This window comes from Prosopis cineraria, unplaced genomic scaffold (genome assembly GCF_029017545.1).
Source record: "Prosopis cineraria cultivar Desert tree isolate PC_DT_omini unplaced genomic scaffold, ASM2901754v1 PC2, whole genome shotgun sequence".
Taxonomy (NCBI): Eukaryota; Viridiplantae; Streptophyta; class Magnoliopsida; order Fabales; family Fabaceae; genus Prosopis; species Prosopis cineraria.
In genome coordinates this window covers 10580499-10597934 of record NW_026555333.1, presented here as the reverse complement: position 1 = coordinate 10597934, position 17436 = coordinate 10580499, and the positions used below count along the sequence as shown (strand labels likewise).

Below are 17436 nucleotides of genomic sequence, written 5' to 3'. Positions count from 1 at the left end.
CACGATGAATGTATCCAGTAGCTGTTGATAGAGTTTATAGATAGCTTTGTTTTTAGTGTACTTGTTTGGCAAAAACAAAAAGGTGCGTCGCAAGGCATGCTTGAAATGTGAGGTTTCAAAAAAATAAATGAACTTAACTTTTAATTAAATGCAAAGAACTGAACTCTTTTACCACAGTTCACTTAAATGTAAAAATGCAAAGTAAAAAGAATTAATGTAGATGCAAAGCAAAAATAAATTAATTAAAGAAAGAGGTGATAGGCTATGCCGGCCATACAATAAAAAAATAAAGATTAAAACTATATGATAAAAGGAAAATAAAATAAAATAGCAGACATGGAGTCTGAGAACTTGACTAATAGTTTGTTAATGTTGATGATGATTTTTGTTGAGAAAGAACTCCTCTATTTATAGATGATCCTAGCTTGGTGCCCAAGCCTCGCGATCACAACTTTTCTTAAATTTAAAATGTACTTCCTCTATCGTGACTACTCATCATAGGTGGAGGGTGGAGATAATGACCTAAACCTAGTCTTGACTTAGTGAATAAAACTTTATAAATATTTTTTTAATTATTTTAAGGTCGATTAAGTTGAGTTGAGCTTGGGCCTCCAAATTTACAATTTGGGTTCAATTTGTACTATACTATAAATTGAAAAGTTTTTTTTTTTATGGCTTACAATTGGAAACAATTTATACAAGGGTGGAGACAAGAGGACTAATAGGGGTCACAGCCCCCCAACCTTTTAATTTTTTCTTAGTAAATATAGGGGTTATGTATTTTTAACTATCTAAGTTAGCACATTATAGAAGCCTTTAAACACTAAATAAAATTCTCATTTTAATTCTATAATAGTATTTTACACTTGTATAATTCAACTGTTTCAATAATTTTAGATATAGTTGACATATGTAGAATTTATTTATTTTCAATAAGATAACGTTACACACTAGTACAAAAAGGGATATCTACACCAATTAAATTTGGTTATCTAAATCAGTTTTGTAACTAATGTAAATAAGATTGGTGTCAAAAACCTATTGATTTCTATGCTCATTATGACATCATAACTAGTGTAGATATGCAAGCATTTTTTTGAATAGGACCTCCTATACAAAAAAGTACCCCTATTTTTTGTAAAAAAAAAAGTCATATATTTACACTAATTGTGACCACAATCGATGTATATATGTGACATTTTTTAAAAAAATAGGGATAATTTTTTGGATAGGATTAAAAAATGATATATTTAAATTACTTACTATCCAAAAAATATCTATATATTTAAACAACATAGCAAGAACATAAATTTAAATATGAAAATATTAAGATAGCTATAAAGATTATCAAGCATACAATATTAAAAGGGGAAAAATTTAAATGTCTCCATCTAATTTTGATACTATAGATGTATTAAACGTTGCTATATAATTGGACCAAACATCTTGCATGAAGCAAGTAAAAAAAATTGGTCTCTTTCTATTCATGAGCACATACAAGTCAAAGCATAAGTATTAAACGTAAACTTCACTTTGAAACAACCTTCACGACAAGATACTCTATGTACTTATAGAATATATTTTCACTAATAAGTTTGCAAAAAGAGGAAGCCTAAAAATGAAAATTAAATGCTGCGTTATTCTGCAGAAGAATAAAATGCAAATGGACTAATAATGTTCTAATTCTGTAGAAGAATAAAGGCCAGAAACATGAATTTTGTTTTAAGATAAAAGTGCATACATATACAAGTCATTTAGGAAAAATGGGTTAATAGAATTAGCACATTGAGAAGATTCCCAAATATCTTGCAGCTTTTTTTTTGTGGGGGGGGGGTTATAAAGTTCAATATTGTGGAAAAAAAATTAAGATTGTTATTTTGTCAGCTTCAAATCATTGACAATGGGAAAGTATTTTTAGACAATAAGAATCCATACTTAGTACAGAAGAAAAACAAGAATCAATATGTGCAGTGATATTGTTAAATCTCCAGTAGCAGAATCTTGAAAGAAACTGTTCAGGAATTCCATATTTATTATATCCGGGAAACTATTGCGTAATATCATACTATTTCATAAATATTTTTATTTTTCTTATTGTTGATGGAAATGACAGTTTGCATAATTAACATGCGCATCATTAAGGATACTATGCGAGTCATCTTTTGACTAATTTGCATGACAATACAGGATTCCTTGTGAAGATTATATAGGTTCATAAAGGAAGAACAAGAATAGCTCAGACTCAATTTCAAGCCTTTATGTGGCAATTTCCATATAACTAATGCACGCATTAGCAAGTTTGGCTAGCCTAAAGATGAAAATTACATTACAAACGCATAAGGATGAAGAAGAAACAGCTGCTCCTTCAGTAGCAGACTCCTACTCCAAATAAGAGAGAAAGCATGACTTATTAAAGAACACATGTGAAGGGAAAAATTTAATGATTTAGGGCTGATGAAGATGGCATGTTTGGACATCTAGGAACAAGACATGATGACATGAGATGAAAATTCTAATACTAAGATGTTGCTTGAATTTATAAACAGTAAACTTTGAACTCTTAATTACTTCAAGTCCAACAAAGCATTATGAGAGGGGGAAGAGAAAGAGCAGTTTATAACTGAAAAAGGAATAAAGGAAATATCAAAATCCTCAATGAAAGAAAAGCTTTAGAAAACCAGCTCTATAGGTCACTAATGCTAGGTTTTGTTTTTCTCCAAGCTGAGCAATAAACCTGGTTGCAAAACTAAAATCCTCACTTTTTATATAAACAGATGGTAATGTGTATCCACATTGGAGAACTTATGCGTGGCTTACTTCAAATGGATACTGATCAAAGATAAATTCTCCCTTTAAACCAAGGAATCAGAAACAGTGGTAATGTGAAATGCCCCACAAACAATCAACATTTGATTCTCAAAATAAATCACTAAACTTCCTATAGTAATTATGACTCCATTAACTGCAATAGGTAGATTTGTTGGAATTTATCAAAGTTTGAGATGTTCTATCTGATGCTTGTAGTGTAGGGTGGATATCAATCAAAAGTACTATTAGCCATGAAATCAAACACCAAGCAAACATTTTTTTCCCCAACTTCATTTCATAATTTAACAACCTCGAGAAGGAAAATTAATGGCTATGCAAAGGGATACTAATAACTTGCAATTTCCAGTAAATAAGTCACAAGAGTATAGGCATGAATCTCAAAATGACACCAAATATGACATAGAGGTTCATGATTTTTCAAAAGAGAAATTAGGTGTTGCTAAAGATTTGGGTGAAAGAATTTATTTAGAGAAATAATAGTGAAATTTAAATACAAATGGGATTCTTCAACATCCTTTGACTGTACTAAGCAAAGAAGAAATGATATGCAAACCTGTACTAACTTATCGTTATGTGATGCACACTTTGGAGCCTGGTCGGTCCCCATTACTTTTATATTAGCACCAGTTGTCTTCCGCATTTTTGTGATTATTGATCCTCCTTTTTCCAATAAACAACCAATATGGTTTGATGATACCACAAGTCTTGCAATAACAGATGACTCCTTTGATCCTGAGTCTAGCCCCTTCTCAATGTAGTAAATTGTCTATCAAGTATATGAAACCATCTTACATCACAAAATTAATCAAGAAGCAGTTTTATATTATATAATGGGAATGATCTTAAGTGAACCTAAAAAAAATACTCTGGGCATGTTAAAGACACACCTCCAAGTGTTTCCCTCTCCTTGCTTTCACGCCTTCAAAGTCTGGTTACGACAGACAATATAACAGAGTGTCACAAATAAATTTACATGTGTTAATTTAGAACTTGAATGCAATATAACAAAGGTTCTTTTAATTTAGAATCATAAGGGTCAGCAAAACAAATGTATGAACCGAACTTTATAAGAAATCCTTACTTCATTTTTGCATTTAGATGAATCTGGAAAAATTTTAGAATCATTCTGACCTTGAGCGATGAATACGATGCCTTCATCCAAGCCTTCTTTCCCTCCATGAACCTTAAACACAATGCCTCAGTTCTAAAAACCAACAGCAGCACCAATGCCAGCGCCATCATCTCGTATATTAACTGTACAGTTGTTTTTAAAGTATTGATGTTATTTAATTTTACTTTTATTTTATATTTGATGAAAAAAATTATGAGAATTATTATTAATAAACTTTGTAAAGTACTGCAACAAAAATTTTAAGATATATTGAATGTTATGTACTTGATATTTACTATAAAATTACTTATTTAAAAGTTAAAATATTATGATTAAGATATGTCCTTCAAGAAAAAAAATTACTTTTTTTGTAATAATCAAGCTATTAAATTCATTATATGAATAATTTTTATTTTGATATATTTAGATTTCATCGACATAAATAATTTATAATAATTGAGCATTATTATTGTATTGATATATTTATTTATTATAATTATCAATTGAAAGAATTAATAATAAAATTAGTGAGAAAATAATAGAGTTTTTCAAATTAAACAGAATTTTAGATTTCAAAAATACATTTAAATTATTCAATGCTCATGAGAAAAATGAAATCTTCACCAATTTAATGATAGTTTATATTGAAAAAAAAATTGCTAAAAATTGTATAGTAAACATGATATTTAATTATTCTTATATCATGAAAAATTGATGAGCAAAAGTTAAAAAATAAAGATATATATTTATTTTTATTTATATAATTAAATATAAATATATACATTGAAATATTTATGTTATGTTAGTAATATATATATATATATAGATTTAATTTTTTTAATTAGCATATATATCTTGTCATCTTGATTTGAAAATGGAAACTCTTTTCTATCAAAATTTTAAGTGAATTCAGGATTTTTTGGACCTATATATGTTATAGAATTGTGGGCAAAGCAAAAATTCTCATTTAAATATTTTTCACATTGCTTGTGCCAAAATTGGCATATATATTTTTCATCACTGAATTTAGGAAACCTGGAAATAAAAGTATGTAAATTATAATATCTATTTGGCCAAAAAAAAGTATATTATAATATCCATATACGATGGAATAATTTTTGGACATGGAAAAAGTTATAAGTGCAACACCTATGGGCGTGATAAAAAGTGATTAAATTTATTTGAACAGGTGCAGAGAAGATAGTAAAAAATGATTATTAATCCTGTGAAAATATACAAAGAGAAACTGAAAAGAAAGCTTAAGATCTCATCATGATGAATATATCCGTTACTTGTTGATAGTGGTTATAGATAGCTTTGTTGTTATTGTACTACACTATAGAAATGAACAGTTTTTTTTTTTTTTTTTTGGTTCCTTATACAATTGGCAACAGTTTATATATTTTTATATACATGCATACAAGGACTGAGATCAATTTATACCCCAACAGGGAATTAAAATTCTTGGCATTGCAGCGAAATATTATATGGAACGGAAATCGAAGAACTAGACCTTGTTAAGATTGATCCAAAAAAACACGTTTAACTTGGGTGATCAGTTTGTGTGAATATACAAAGCTACACAAGTATGAAACTAATCAGCAGAGAGGACAATTGATCAAATGAGGCAGATGACCCAAAGAAATGAAATTTTTTTTTAAAAAAAATCAGAACTTGGTGACCTGATGTTCAAGTACTTGTCAGCAAAGTGGGCGAGGTTCCTGAACTCGTTATTATCAATGAAGCCATTGTGATCAGAATCTGCAGATTTGATGCCTCTCTTGCTCTTCCAGGAAACAAAAAGGTCGCCGCTGAGTGGCACGGCCTCTCTCAGTTCAGAATGGATGATTCTGCCGTCTCCATTAGAATCAAATCTCAGGAGCCACCGTTTGAACTCCTCCAGACTCGTCACTCTCTTCTCGTCGCTCACCACACGACGTTGTATGAACGCCATATATATTTACCTCTCTATCTGATCTCCTTCCAGCGTACTGTGTAGTACTTGCAATATGCTTCTAGTTCTCAAGCCTTGCCTATTTATCTTGCTCATTTCTGGGGTAATATACATGTCCCTATCATATATATGCAACAATTAATCAGTGCCTTTTTGGCTTATTATAAACAACCTTGAATCGTATAGATAAATACAACATTCACGATGTCTTAGGATTTATTTACAAGACATGACACCCTCGCTGTTCTGTGCATGTATGCTGAAAAAGACATCCTTCTTCTTCTTGGTTTTTTTTTTTAACTGTTGTCAAAAGAAAAAGATGCCCTTCACATTAGATTAAAAACATTAGGGCATTTTACACTTAAAAAAAAACATTAGGGTCCAAAGCTAGAATATTTCTTTTATTACATATAGATGTCCTCTTATTTTAGAATTGTAATATTGTTTGAGATAAGCCAAATACTAAATGTAAACATTATTCTAATAAGATCAAGAATTTTATCTCACTACATTATAAAAGACTGCCCATTTTTAATAGACCCAACCTTATTAATAGCTTGAGCACCCTTACGAGAATAGGAATAGCTAGGGTTACCCAAAACAAAATTAGGCCCCCTACCCTAAGGAAGTTAAGCACAAATCAAAAGTGTGAGACTCGACAAAGCAACTGATTTAGGTGATTTGGTTTTCTTTTAAATTTGAGTTTTTTATGAAAGTTGAGAAAGGAAATTGTGAAGTTTTGAATAGGATTACTGGTAGTTTCTGTGAGGCATCGAGGCAAAAAATTAACATTGAAAATCTAGTATTTTCTTTTCTCATAATGTTGAGGCTGATTTGAGGGAAGAATTGTGTTTGATTTTGGGTTTGAATGGTGCAAATGAACCTGAAAAATACTTGGGATTACCTGTATTGTGAGGGAGATAAAAAACACAAGCCCGTGCATTTGTGAGAGAGAAGTTGGTACAGTCAGTTAAAGGGTGGAAGTAGCTATTATTATCTGAAAGGGGATGAGTAGTGCTAAGTCCATTGCTAATGCTATTCCTGTTTTCCCTATGTCCTATTGTAAATTCCCAAAAAGGTCTTGTGTTGATTTAGACCAAAATGTTGCAAGATTTTTTTTGGGGGGTGGGTGATGAAAGGAGGATTCATTGGAAAATCTTGGGAACTGTGGCTGCTTCTAAGGATAATGAAGGGTTAGGATTTTGATGTTCTGAATATTTTAATATTGCTCTCTTGGCAAAATTTGCTTGGAGGTTGTTGAATTGTGAAAATGATCCTTGGGCAAATGTTTTAAAAGGACTGTATTTTTCCTAACGCTTCTTGTCTTGATGTGAAAAAGGGGGCCCCGTGCTTCTTGAGGATGGACAAGTTTGCTTGTATGAAGAGACTTCTTGTTTGAAAAATTATGGCATAAAATTGGAAATGGGTTTAGCTATAAATTTTGGAAAGATGGGTGGGTTTAAGGATTGGAGAATGAAAAATTACAGGTTAATTTTAATGATGGAGAGGAACTTAAAAGACTAGTAGCAAATTTGATTGTTGATGAAAATTGGAATTTATAGTGTATATTAGGTTTTTTGAAGGAGGAAGGAAAAGATAGAATTATAAGTAGTTGTGAAGATAAAGTTGTTTGAAATGGCGCAAAGAATGGCATATATACTGTCAAATTAGGTTATAGAAATGGAAGGGCTAAAAGAGAAGCGGTCCCTTAAGCTATCTTAATATGTCTGCTTAATTGAATAAGGATATTTAGGGTAAGATTTGACATCTCAATTGTATGCCAGAGATTAAACATTTCTTATGGAGACTTGTGAAGGGTGCTTTACCTACTAGAGATGCTCTGTGGAGGAGAAAATGTTTGAATGACTCGTTATGCAGAATTTGTGACAATGAAGAAGAAACTAGTGAGCACATGATTTTATTATGTCATTGGGCTAGAGTAGCTTGGTTTGGTGGTCAATTAGAGTGAAAAAGGAAGAGGACTCTAGTGAGACGAATTGAGGATATTGGTGCTCTATGTGGTTAATGGATGCTAGTCTTAATGATGAGATAAAGTGCAAAATTGCCCTTACCTATTGGTATATTTGGAAGTCGTGGTGTAGATTCTCTTTTAAAGGTATGGATATAAATCCTATAGAAGTTAATTTTCTAGTTGAACAGTCTGTTATTAAGTTTCATGACTTACAAAAATATAATTCTGCCATAGGATTGATAAACATAAGAGGAATAAGAAATCTTGATTTTTTTCCTAACAAAGATGTGATTAAATTGTTAGGGGATTTTGATGTGAAAAAGGGCAATGGTGGTATTGGAATAGTAGGAAGATATGAACTAGATAGTTTTGTGCCTAGGATCAATAAAAAGATTTGTGTGAAGGGGGTTGTGAGTTTTTGTACAAGGGTGTTGCTAGTGGTTTATTTGTTACCTGTGATATTGGCATTATCGATAATATATATTCTTTATGGCCTTTTGTAAAGAATTCTAGTTTTTCTCTTATTTGTAGGGATGGTAATAAAATTATAGATTTTTTTGTAGGCAATGCTAAAATGAAAATGAAATTGATGGGCTTGGTATTATCTTCTCCACTATCTTGACTCAAATTTTGTTTCTTGCCAAAGCTAGAGCGATGAATGTTGGTGATGTTGATTTTTTTGTAAGGAAAGGCACTAGCTTATTTTGTTTCTATTTTTGTTGCTTTTATTTTATTTGAATCCATGACTTGTTTTCTTTTTTTATTGAATTGGTGATATTGTAGCTTTTTTTTTGTGCGCTTTTGTATGCTATGTTGTATCTCTAGATTTTTTAAGTTTTTTTTTATTTCAGTTATTACTGTGTATAATTCTTTTTTTATTAATGAAATTGACTCGTTTTCTGGGCTATTTGCTTTGGTAAATTAAATTTGAATTTTAATTGGACGAACCCGAATCTAGGCGTAAGAATGTAGAACACATTAAGGCCCAATCACTGATGTTTGGGCCTTTGAAACAGACATTTTAATCGTGCACGTGAGGCAGGCCGTATCCAGTTCGAGCCGATTCATCCGAGAGCAAATGAGCACTGAGTAGAGGAGGCAGCACAGGCCACAGGGTTACTTGCACTCTTTGGCGTTCCGTACTTCCATGTCTTCAAGTTTGAACATGGAGTCCTCGACCAACCCTCTGCTGTTGTTTTCCTCCTTCATCCATCAGCACTTCGTTCGTCTAGGCGCTGAGCTGTCTAGCCGATTCGAAGAAACCAAGCGCCTCGCTGGCAATTGGTCTCGTCCCTCTATTTCTCTGGCGTTTCCGCCTCCATTCGCCTCCCTGGCGCAGCCCAAACTCGCCCTCGCTGCTACTTTGAGTTCAGACCACGTCGCTAAGTCCCTTGCCGGCACGTCTGTCTTCACGGTTAGCAATTCCAACAATGAGTTTGTTCTAATTTCTGATCCTGATGGAGCCAAGTCTATTGGATTGCTATGCTTTCGCCAAGAGGACGCTGAAGCCTTTCTTGCGCAAGTTTGCTTCTTCCCTTCTTCTTCTTCCGTAGAAATAGTAAATTGGAAACGCATATACAAAATTAATCTTTGCTGAGAGGAAATGCAATTATCTTCTTCTTCTTGTATTCGTTGCATTTGGATTCCACTATATGAATGCTTGCTTTTCCGGTTAAACTCACACTTCTGCATTTATGATTGGAAATTGAAGTCATGCACACGCTGCTATGTTTATTCTAAGAATTGTTCTTTTGCATGCTAATTTGTTGCTTGGTTTTTAAGGTTCGGTCGCGCAAAAGAGACCTGCGAGGCCAGCCTAGGGTTGTCCCCATGACTCTTGACCAGGTTATCCCACTGTCATATTTATATCTATCTCATGCTAATTTTGCTTTTGTGAATCAGTCACTGCTAAGCAAAATTTCCACGGTAGATTGCTTTGCAGAATTGTAGGATACTGGTTACTTCACCATGCTGATTGCTTTTAGATTGGGTTAGAGCTAGTAAGTCATCTGTAAACATGACTACCCAGGGTGTCTGGGTGATAGAGCATTTTACTTGTTGTTGCGATTAGATTCCGAATGCATTAGCTTATTGGCATCTGTTACTGTCATTACTGTACCACTTCTGTTATAGCCTTCATTTTTAAGAGATTACCATGTTCAGTAGCCACATGATATTCGCCATTTTCATCAATCCCTGTTCTTAGTTGGCAACTCTCAAAGGCATATAAGGGATCTCCCATGCCTAGATTATTGGGTTAACACTGGAGGTGCAATTTGTTTATATCTCAAGCATGCTCTTCCTTGAGTCTCACCAAACTTCTTTGAAATCTACACTCTTATGCTTGAAATTCAAAAATGCATTGTACAAAATATATAACATCAAAAATAAAGGTAAAAATAGATTTTACAAAAATGTTTCATTTTTAATTAAAGAAATCAATATATTATTGAGGGTATTTTGTTCATACTTTAGCTTCAGGATATTAATTCATCTTTTTATAATAGAGGGGGAGTGTTGTATTAGGCATCTCTGGGGAGAGCTAGAGTAATTTATCCTTTTTCTTATTTAATATATTTATTAGCAGCTAATTAGTCATGTTCTTTGAACATATAACTGTGGTTTAAGTTTTATACGCCCGTGACCTTATGTCCGCCCTTCTAAACAAGGGACCTCATGCCAGTTACAATAACTGAAATGCGTGTTATAATGGGAAATTTGCTTTTCAAACCTCTTTTTACATAATGATATACTCCTTTCCTGTGTAGGTATATATGTTGAAGGTTGAAGGCATTGCATTCCGATTTTTGCCAGATCCTGTTCAGATAAAGAATGCTTTAGAGGTTAGAATCTCCCTTGATTCTTGTACAAGTTTCACTCATTTTGGTCCCTCACCAGTATTTTTATATACAGACAGTAATGATACTTTAAAGTTAAGTCAATTGACAAGAGTATAAATTATAAGAGGAAAGAAGCTTCAATCTGATAATCTTCTGACCTTCAGTGTGTTAGTTGGCGTTGTGACACAATTAACACTCAAATATGCTTTAAGAAATTATAAATTTAGTATTGGATTGCTTAACTGTAAGTTTGTGTCTCATAGTGTTCTTCATCTTTAACAGCTGAGTGCAGCCAGTAAGAGTGGTTTTGATGGAGTTCCTGTTTTTCAGGTATGTTATCTTGTCTGTTCAATTTAAGATCTCTAAATTTAATTGTATTTGTGCAAATATTTTGTAAGATTATTTATATTTACGAGTAAAAAGGCCTACAATAACTTCCTACATTATATGGTTGGTCTCTGTTTTTCTTTTTCTTTTTTTTTTTTTAAGAAAAAAAATTGATTCTCTTGCGTTGGAGAAAAAGAGGGAGGGGTGTGATGTTAATAATGGATATATAGTACCAGCAAGAATATCTCTCTGTCTCAGATGTATAATGGTATATTACTATCACCAATGATTCAAATGCATCTTCGTTCCACTCAGCCTCTTGTTAGCTAATTAACTTTAGCCAGCACATGACATAGTATGTAATTAGCATATTTTTGCATCCAATAACCTCTAAAACTCGTAGTTCATGTTTGGATATGAATTTTAATCGATCTTTTGAGTTAAAAATTGATTTTCCAAACACCAATTAAACCAAAAGATCGATTTTTTGGAAATTTTTTCCCTAAGCTACAACACTTAGCTTCTGTGTTGGAATTATAAAGGCATGTGGGAAAATTACAAGAAAAGCCCAAGAAAAAAATTATAAGAAAGAACAAAATTTAATAAAAATTAAATTAAATTCTCTTCTCTTCTATTTTTTTTCTTAGTAAATTCAAACTTTGGATCCTTAAAAAAGTTACTAGCATAAGTTTCTATCAGTCACCACCCTCCACTTAGCACTTGCTATAAAATTAATTTAAATAAAATATTAATTAGTAGAGAAAAATTAATTTAATTTAATTTTAAATTAAGGGTCATTACAAAGATTGTTGCAAAGGTCCAGTGAGAGAGAGAGAGAGAGACATTTTGCATCATTTGTTACATTGTTACATTTTTTATGTTGCCAAAATTTCTAAACAATGCTTAACATCTTTGTCAAATATGATTCATATTCATGATGTCATTAGAAATCAACTTATATATTATTATCTTCATTAGTTATTGTAAAATTGATATTTGGTACTTAAGAATTATCTTTCTCTTTTATTAAATTTATTTGAACTAAGATATGTTGAGTTATTTATTTACATAAATTAAAATTGTTAATATTAATATAATTTAAATTTTTATAATTAATTAGATATATATTTAAATAATATACGTTACTTTTTAAATAAAATTTAATAATATTATATACAAATTTATCAATAATTAAATTTTGAAAAGTAATATCCTTTATGGTAATTTACACAGTTAAATTTGATTCTGAATAAATTATTCAAATATCTTTAATTCTGTTAAAATCAATTTTAGAAAAATAATATCTAAACAGATTGCGTTATAACATAATCAATTATGATTAAAATCAACCATTTAATCAAATATTTTCATAATCAATTATACCCCAATTGAAATCCAAATGGGCTGGTAGTGTCTTTTTTGTAATTAAATATGTGGTGGTTCTTAATAAACCCTTTATACTTCTTTGATTAATATTCTTACACTCTTACAGTCAGACCTTTTGGTTGTGAAGAAGAAGAACAAGCGATACTGTCCCGTATACTTCTCAAAGGTTTGTTGCACCCATTAATTTCTTCATGGATTCGCTTAAATTGTCTTGACATCAATTGGTACCTGGATGTATGGAATTATATCATATAGATGTTATCTCTTACTGTTTAACTGTACAGGAAGATATTGAGAAGGAACTGTCTAAGGTGTCTAGGGCATCTAGAGGACCAGGAATTTCTCAGCATATTATGGTATAAAATCTGCCATCCTACTTCCTTATTTCCTTGAGTATGTGAGACTGTCAGAAGCTTGGAAATGGTTTTAATTCTAAGAAATGATTTGCATGATTTGTAGCATGCTATGAAATTTGCATGTCGATTTATATCGTCATGATGAGGCCCTACAAATTTTATCTTTGAAAAATTGGAATTGATTATTCACATTGTTTGTTTAAAAAAAAAAAAGGGTTGATTCTGCATCTTCACCTTTGTGCAAGATCTGTTTTAAATGAAATTAAGGTTCTTGTTCTTGGATTTGATCAACTCCGCCTATGTTTATAGCCGGTCCCAAGCCCAGGTAAAGGAAGAGGGTTGTGTTAGGCTATCAACAGTCAATGTAAAAATTTGTCGAATCTATCATGAACATGGACAATAGACGTTATAATGTTAATGCTAGGTCGTTGCCCATAAGTAACGCGCTGCATGGCTCGAATACAGTGATAAGTGAGTTAGAGCCGCTGCATCGGCGCCTGGATGTAGTGTTAAATGAGCAAGGGCTACCGCGTCATTCTGGACGCACGCGGCTAAAGAAGTTAGTCCATAAGAGCAAAATTAGATTTGGTACTTGGAATGTTGGGACATTAAATTGTAAATCTGTAGAGGTTGTAGGGGTTATGATTCAAAGGAAAATCAATATCTTTGCTTGCAAGAAACAAAATGGCGTGGAGAAGGAGCTAAGGATATTCAAGGTTTCAAACTTTGGTATACAGGAAAAGTAAGTGCACGCAATGGAGTAGGCATCATTATAGATAAGGAGTGGAAGAAGAACGTTGTAGAAGTTAGCAGAATTGGAGACAGAATTATTTCTTTAAAAATGATAATTGGACGTGAGACTGTTAATATTGTTAGCGCTTATGCGCCGCAAGTCGGGACAGAAGCCAGTCTTAAGGAATTATTTTGGGAGGATCTAGAGGGGTTGATTCGACACATACCACAGAGTGAAAAGATTTTTATTGGAGGAGACTTTAATGGGCATGTCGGGAGGGAAGCTGGTCAGTATGCGAGGGTGCATGGTGGTTTTGGTTTTGGAGAGCTAAACAATGAAGGGCAAACTCTTCTTGATTTCTCATTGGCGTATGATTTTAAGATTGCCAACACTTGTTTCAAGAAGAGAGATGAGCATCTCATCACTTACAAAAGTGGAGCCTTAAGGTCGCAGATTGATTTTCTTTTGGTTAGGAACACAGATAGAAAACTTTGTAAAAATTGTAAGGTGATCCCTGGAGATGCTGTAACGACACAACATAAGGTCTTAGTCCTTGATGTGTGTATTATGAGTAAAATCCCAAAAACGTCGACAAGTAGTAACACCAAGGATTAGGTGGTGGCAATTAAAAGGTGAGAAGCAAGATATTTTCAAGCGAAATTTTTTGGATAAAGGAATTTGGGATTCTCAGGGAAGTGCTAACATCATATGGGAGGATATGGCTAAAAAGATACGGGAGGTTGCAAAAGTAGTTTTGGGAGAATCGAAAGGTTCTGGTCCGAGAGATAAGGAGTCTTGGTGGTGGAATAATAGTGTACAGGACAAAATCAAGTATAAGAAGAACTGTTTTAAAGCCATACATTTGTGTAACAATGATGAAAATTAGGAGAGGTACCGTATGGCTAAGAAGGAAACTAAGAGAGCTGTGGATGAAGCTCGTTCCAAAGCTTTTGAAGAATTTTATAAGAACCTTGAGACGAAGGAAGGAGAGCAAAATATTTATAAGATTGCCAAGAGTAGGGAAAGAAAATCAAGAGATCTAGAACAGGTAAGGTGTATTAAGGATGAAGAGGGAAGAATTTTAGTTACAGATGATGAAATTAAAAATAGATGGGAGACTTATTTTTCTAAACTTTTCAATGATGGAGAGGATTCATCTAGTAACTTGGAGGATTTAGTAACTGGTGAAGGAGAACAAAAATTGTCATTCTATCGAAAAATACGTGATAAGGAGGTAAAGGAAGCTCTTAAGAAAATGGCAAATGGTAGAGCTAACGGACCTGATTGTATATCTATCGAAGCGTGGAAATGTTTAGGTGAAAAAGGGGTGAGATGGTTAACTAAGTTATTTAATGTGATTTTACAGTCCAAGAAAATGCCTGATGAGTGAAGGAGAAGTACATTAATTCCTATTTATAAAAATAAAGGAGATATTCAGAATTGTACTAACTATAGAGGGATTAAACTCATGAGCCACACAATGAAATTGTGGGAGAAAGTAATTGAGCACAGGTTGAGATTGGAGACAAGTATTTTTGAGAATCAATTTGGTTTTATGCCAGGTAGATCAACTACAGAGGCGATTTATCTACTAAGGGAATTAATGGAAAAGTATCGTTATAAAGATAACGATCTACACATGGTTTTTATTGATTTGGAAAAAGCTTATGACCGTATACCAAGAGAAGGGCTTTGGAAAGCGTTGGAAAAAAAGGGAGTACGGATTGCTTATATTAAAGCCATACAAGATATGTATGAGGGGGTAAAAACTAGTATAAGAACGCCTAGTGGTCAAACAAAGGATTTTCCTATAAAAATTGGACTACATTAGGGATCATCTCTGAGTCCTTATTTGTTCAACTTGATTTTAAATGTTTTGACGGAACATATTCAAGAAGAAATCCCGAAATGTATGCTCTTCGCAGATGATATAGTTCTTATAGCAGAGACAAGAGAAGAGGTTAATTGCAAACTTGAGTTATAGAGGAGGATATTGGAGTCGAAAGGTTTTCGTCTGAGTAGAAGTAAGACGGAATATTTATATTGTAAATTTGGTAAAGGACTATTCGAAAATAATTTGGAAGTGAAATTGAGAGATCAAATTATACCTCAAGTGGAAAAGTTTAGATATTTGGGAGCCATTATTCAAAATGATGGCGAAATCAGTGGAGATATTTCACATAGAATTCAAGCTGGGTGGTTTAATTGGAGAAAAGCTAAAGGAGTTATTTGTGACCGTAAGGTGCCTAATAAACTTAAAGGAAAGTTTTATCGTACTGCTATCAAACCGGCAATGTTATATAGTAATGAATGCTGGGCTCTAACGGGACAGCAAGAGCATAAAGTTGGAGTAGCAGAGATGAGAATGTTACGATGGATGTGCGGACATACACGTAAAGATAAAATTCGAAATGAGCACATACGTGAAAAAGTGAGGGTGGCACCTATTGAGGAAAAAATGGTAGAAAATCGGTTGAGATGGTTTGGGCATGTACAAAGAAGACCAAGGGAGGCACCAGTGAGAAGAGTGGAACATATAACTTTGAGTCCGATTAAGAGAGGTAGAGGAAGGCCTAAGAGAACACTCTTGGAAGTTGTTGAACGTGATCTCTTAATTAATAATATTTCTAAAAGCTTAATAAATGATAGAGCACAATGGCGTCTTGCAATCCATGTAGCCGACCCCACTTAGTGGGATAAAGGCTTGTTATTGTTGTTGTTGTTGTTGTTGTTGTTCTTGGATTTGATCATCAAGATCTGCTATTTGATCTTACTCTTGTTCCCCAACCCTCTTCCCATGGTTGCAGATTTTCTATCATGACCATACACGCAAACATGCATGTACATACTTCGTGCCCTTGTAATTGGTGGCATGCCCTTGGCCATATTGATAACTAGGTTCAACCGAAGCATCCTGACCCAATTTGTAGCTAGGTTGGGATCAGGTTGGAGTTTTTAAATCTCTGGATTAGCCAACTAAACGAATAATATATCAAACTACATTCTTTAACACTATGTACATGGTGTTTTGGCAGTAAGCCCCTGCCCAGTGAAACCCACATTACAAATACATAATCAGAATTGTGTTTCGCAAAAGTATAATTTTGCAGCTATTTGATAAAGTTGAATCCAGATCGTGTGAGAGATAATTATAATGTCTATGAGAATTAACTTGGTGTGGTAGGTTTTTTACAGCAGATTTTTTAGTTGTGTTTTTTATCATTCATTTGAAGTTTATTTTTTTTTTCTTTTAATAGGTTGGCAGTTTGGAAGATGTACTTAAAAAAATGGAGGTAGTTTGTCTGGGAACAATTAAGCTTCTTAAAGTTTATGAAATAATTTGAGTCTTACCAAGTTTTCGATCTTCTCCAATGCAGATGAGTGAAAGGAATTCTGGGTGGGAAGATTTGATTTTTATTCCTCCCGGAAAAAGCCATTCTCAACACATACAAGAAATTACTGCCTGAATCCAGGGTGCAACTTAAGCTAACCAAAGTTTTATGTTGTTTCCCGAGCAAATTAGGTGTTTTTGTTCTCACCTTTCAGCGGGTAAGACGCCTGGACCTCTCTCTGCCCATCAATTGTTGCGTTCTTCCTTTGTCCATGCCTAAAAGAAACTCTTTCTGATGCAGATCCTCGGAATTCAAGATATTTGTGTATGTGAGAGAGCATAACTGCTAACATCCATTTCAATAAGAGGTCGATAGAATGCTTGTATTGTGTGTACCATCTTTTTCATATGTGAAAGGTGTTTCTAGTTTCTACTCGTATATGTAGTTATGTACAGCTTAATATTTATTTCCGAAATAGCCGTACCTTCGACCCTGAATTCTAGTTGAATAGATTCAGAGTTGATTGTGATATTTATATACATTTTGTTTTGAAGACTCAAATTTTATAAGTTTATTGTTGTTGTTGTCTGGCATTT

The 17436-nt window shown here is 33.1% G+C and overlaps 1 protein-coding gene across 2 annotated transcripts; it reads left to right on the top strand.

Annotated features, from left to right (window-relative positions):
- The first annotated feature begins 8943 nt into the window (after positions 1 to 8943).
- Positions 8944 to 17414, top strand: LOC129302267 (protein TIC 22, chloroplastic). Of its 2 annotated transcripts, XM_054941020.1 has the most exons (9): positions 8947 to 9388; positions 9649 to 9711; positions 10635 to 10709; positions 10989 to 11036; positions 12526 to 12585; positions 12704 to 12775; positions 16766 to 16801; positions 16886 to 17057; positions 17141 to 17414. In XM_054941020.1, exons 1-8 carry the CDS (start codon positions 9014 to 9016, stop codon positions 16973 to 16975), a joined length of 819 nt encoding a protein of 272 aa, XP_054796995.1. In that variant the 5' UTR covers positions 8947 to 9013; the 3' UTR covers positions 16976 to 17057; positions 17141 to 17414. The 2 variants fall into 2 exon arrangements, with proteins under 2 accessions (XP_054796996.1, XP_054796995.1); XM_054941021.1 differs by lacking the exon at positions 16766 to 16801 and having other exon boundaries at positions 8944 to 9388.
- The last annotated feature ends 22 nt before the right edge of the window (positions 17415 to 17436 follow it).

Coding starts and splice junctions, on each gene's coding strand:
- LOC129302267 (XM_054941020.1), top strand. CDS start 9,014: ATGTCTTCAAGTTTGAACATGGAGTCCTCGACCAACCCTCTGCTGTTG. Junction 9,712..10,634: donor TCCCCATGACTCTTGACCAG/GTTATCCCACTG, acceptor TTTCCTGTGTAG/GTATATATGTTGAAGGTTGA. Junction 12,776..16,765: donor GAATTTCTCAGCATATTATG/GTATAAAATCTG, acceptor TTCTTTTAATAG/GTTGGCAGTTTGGAAGATGT.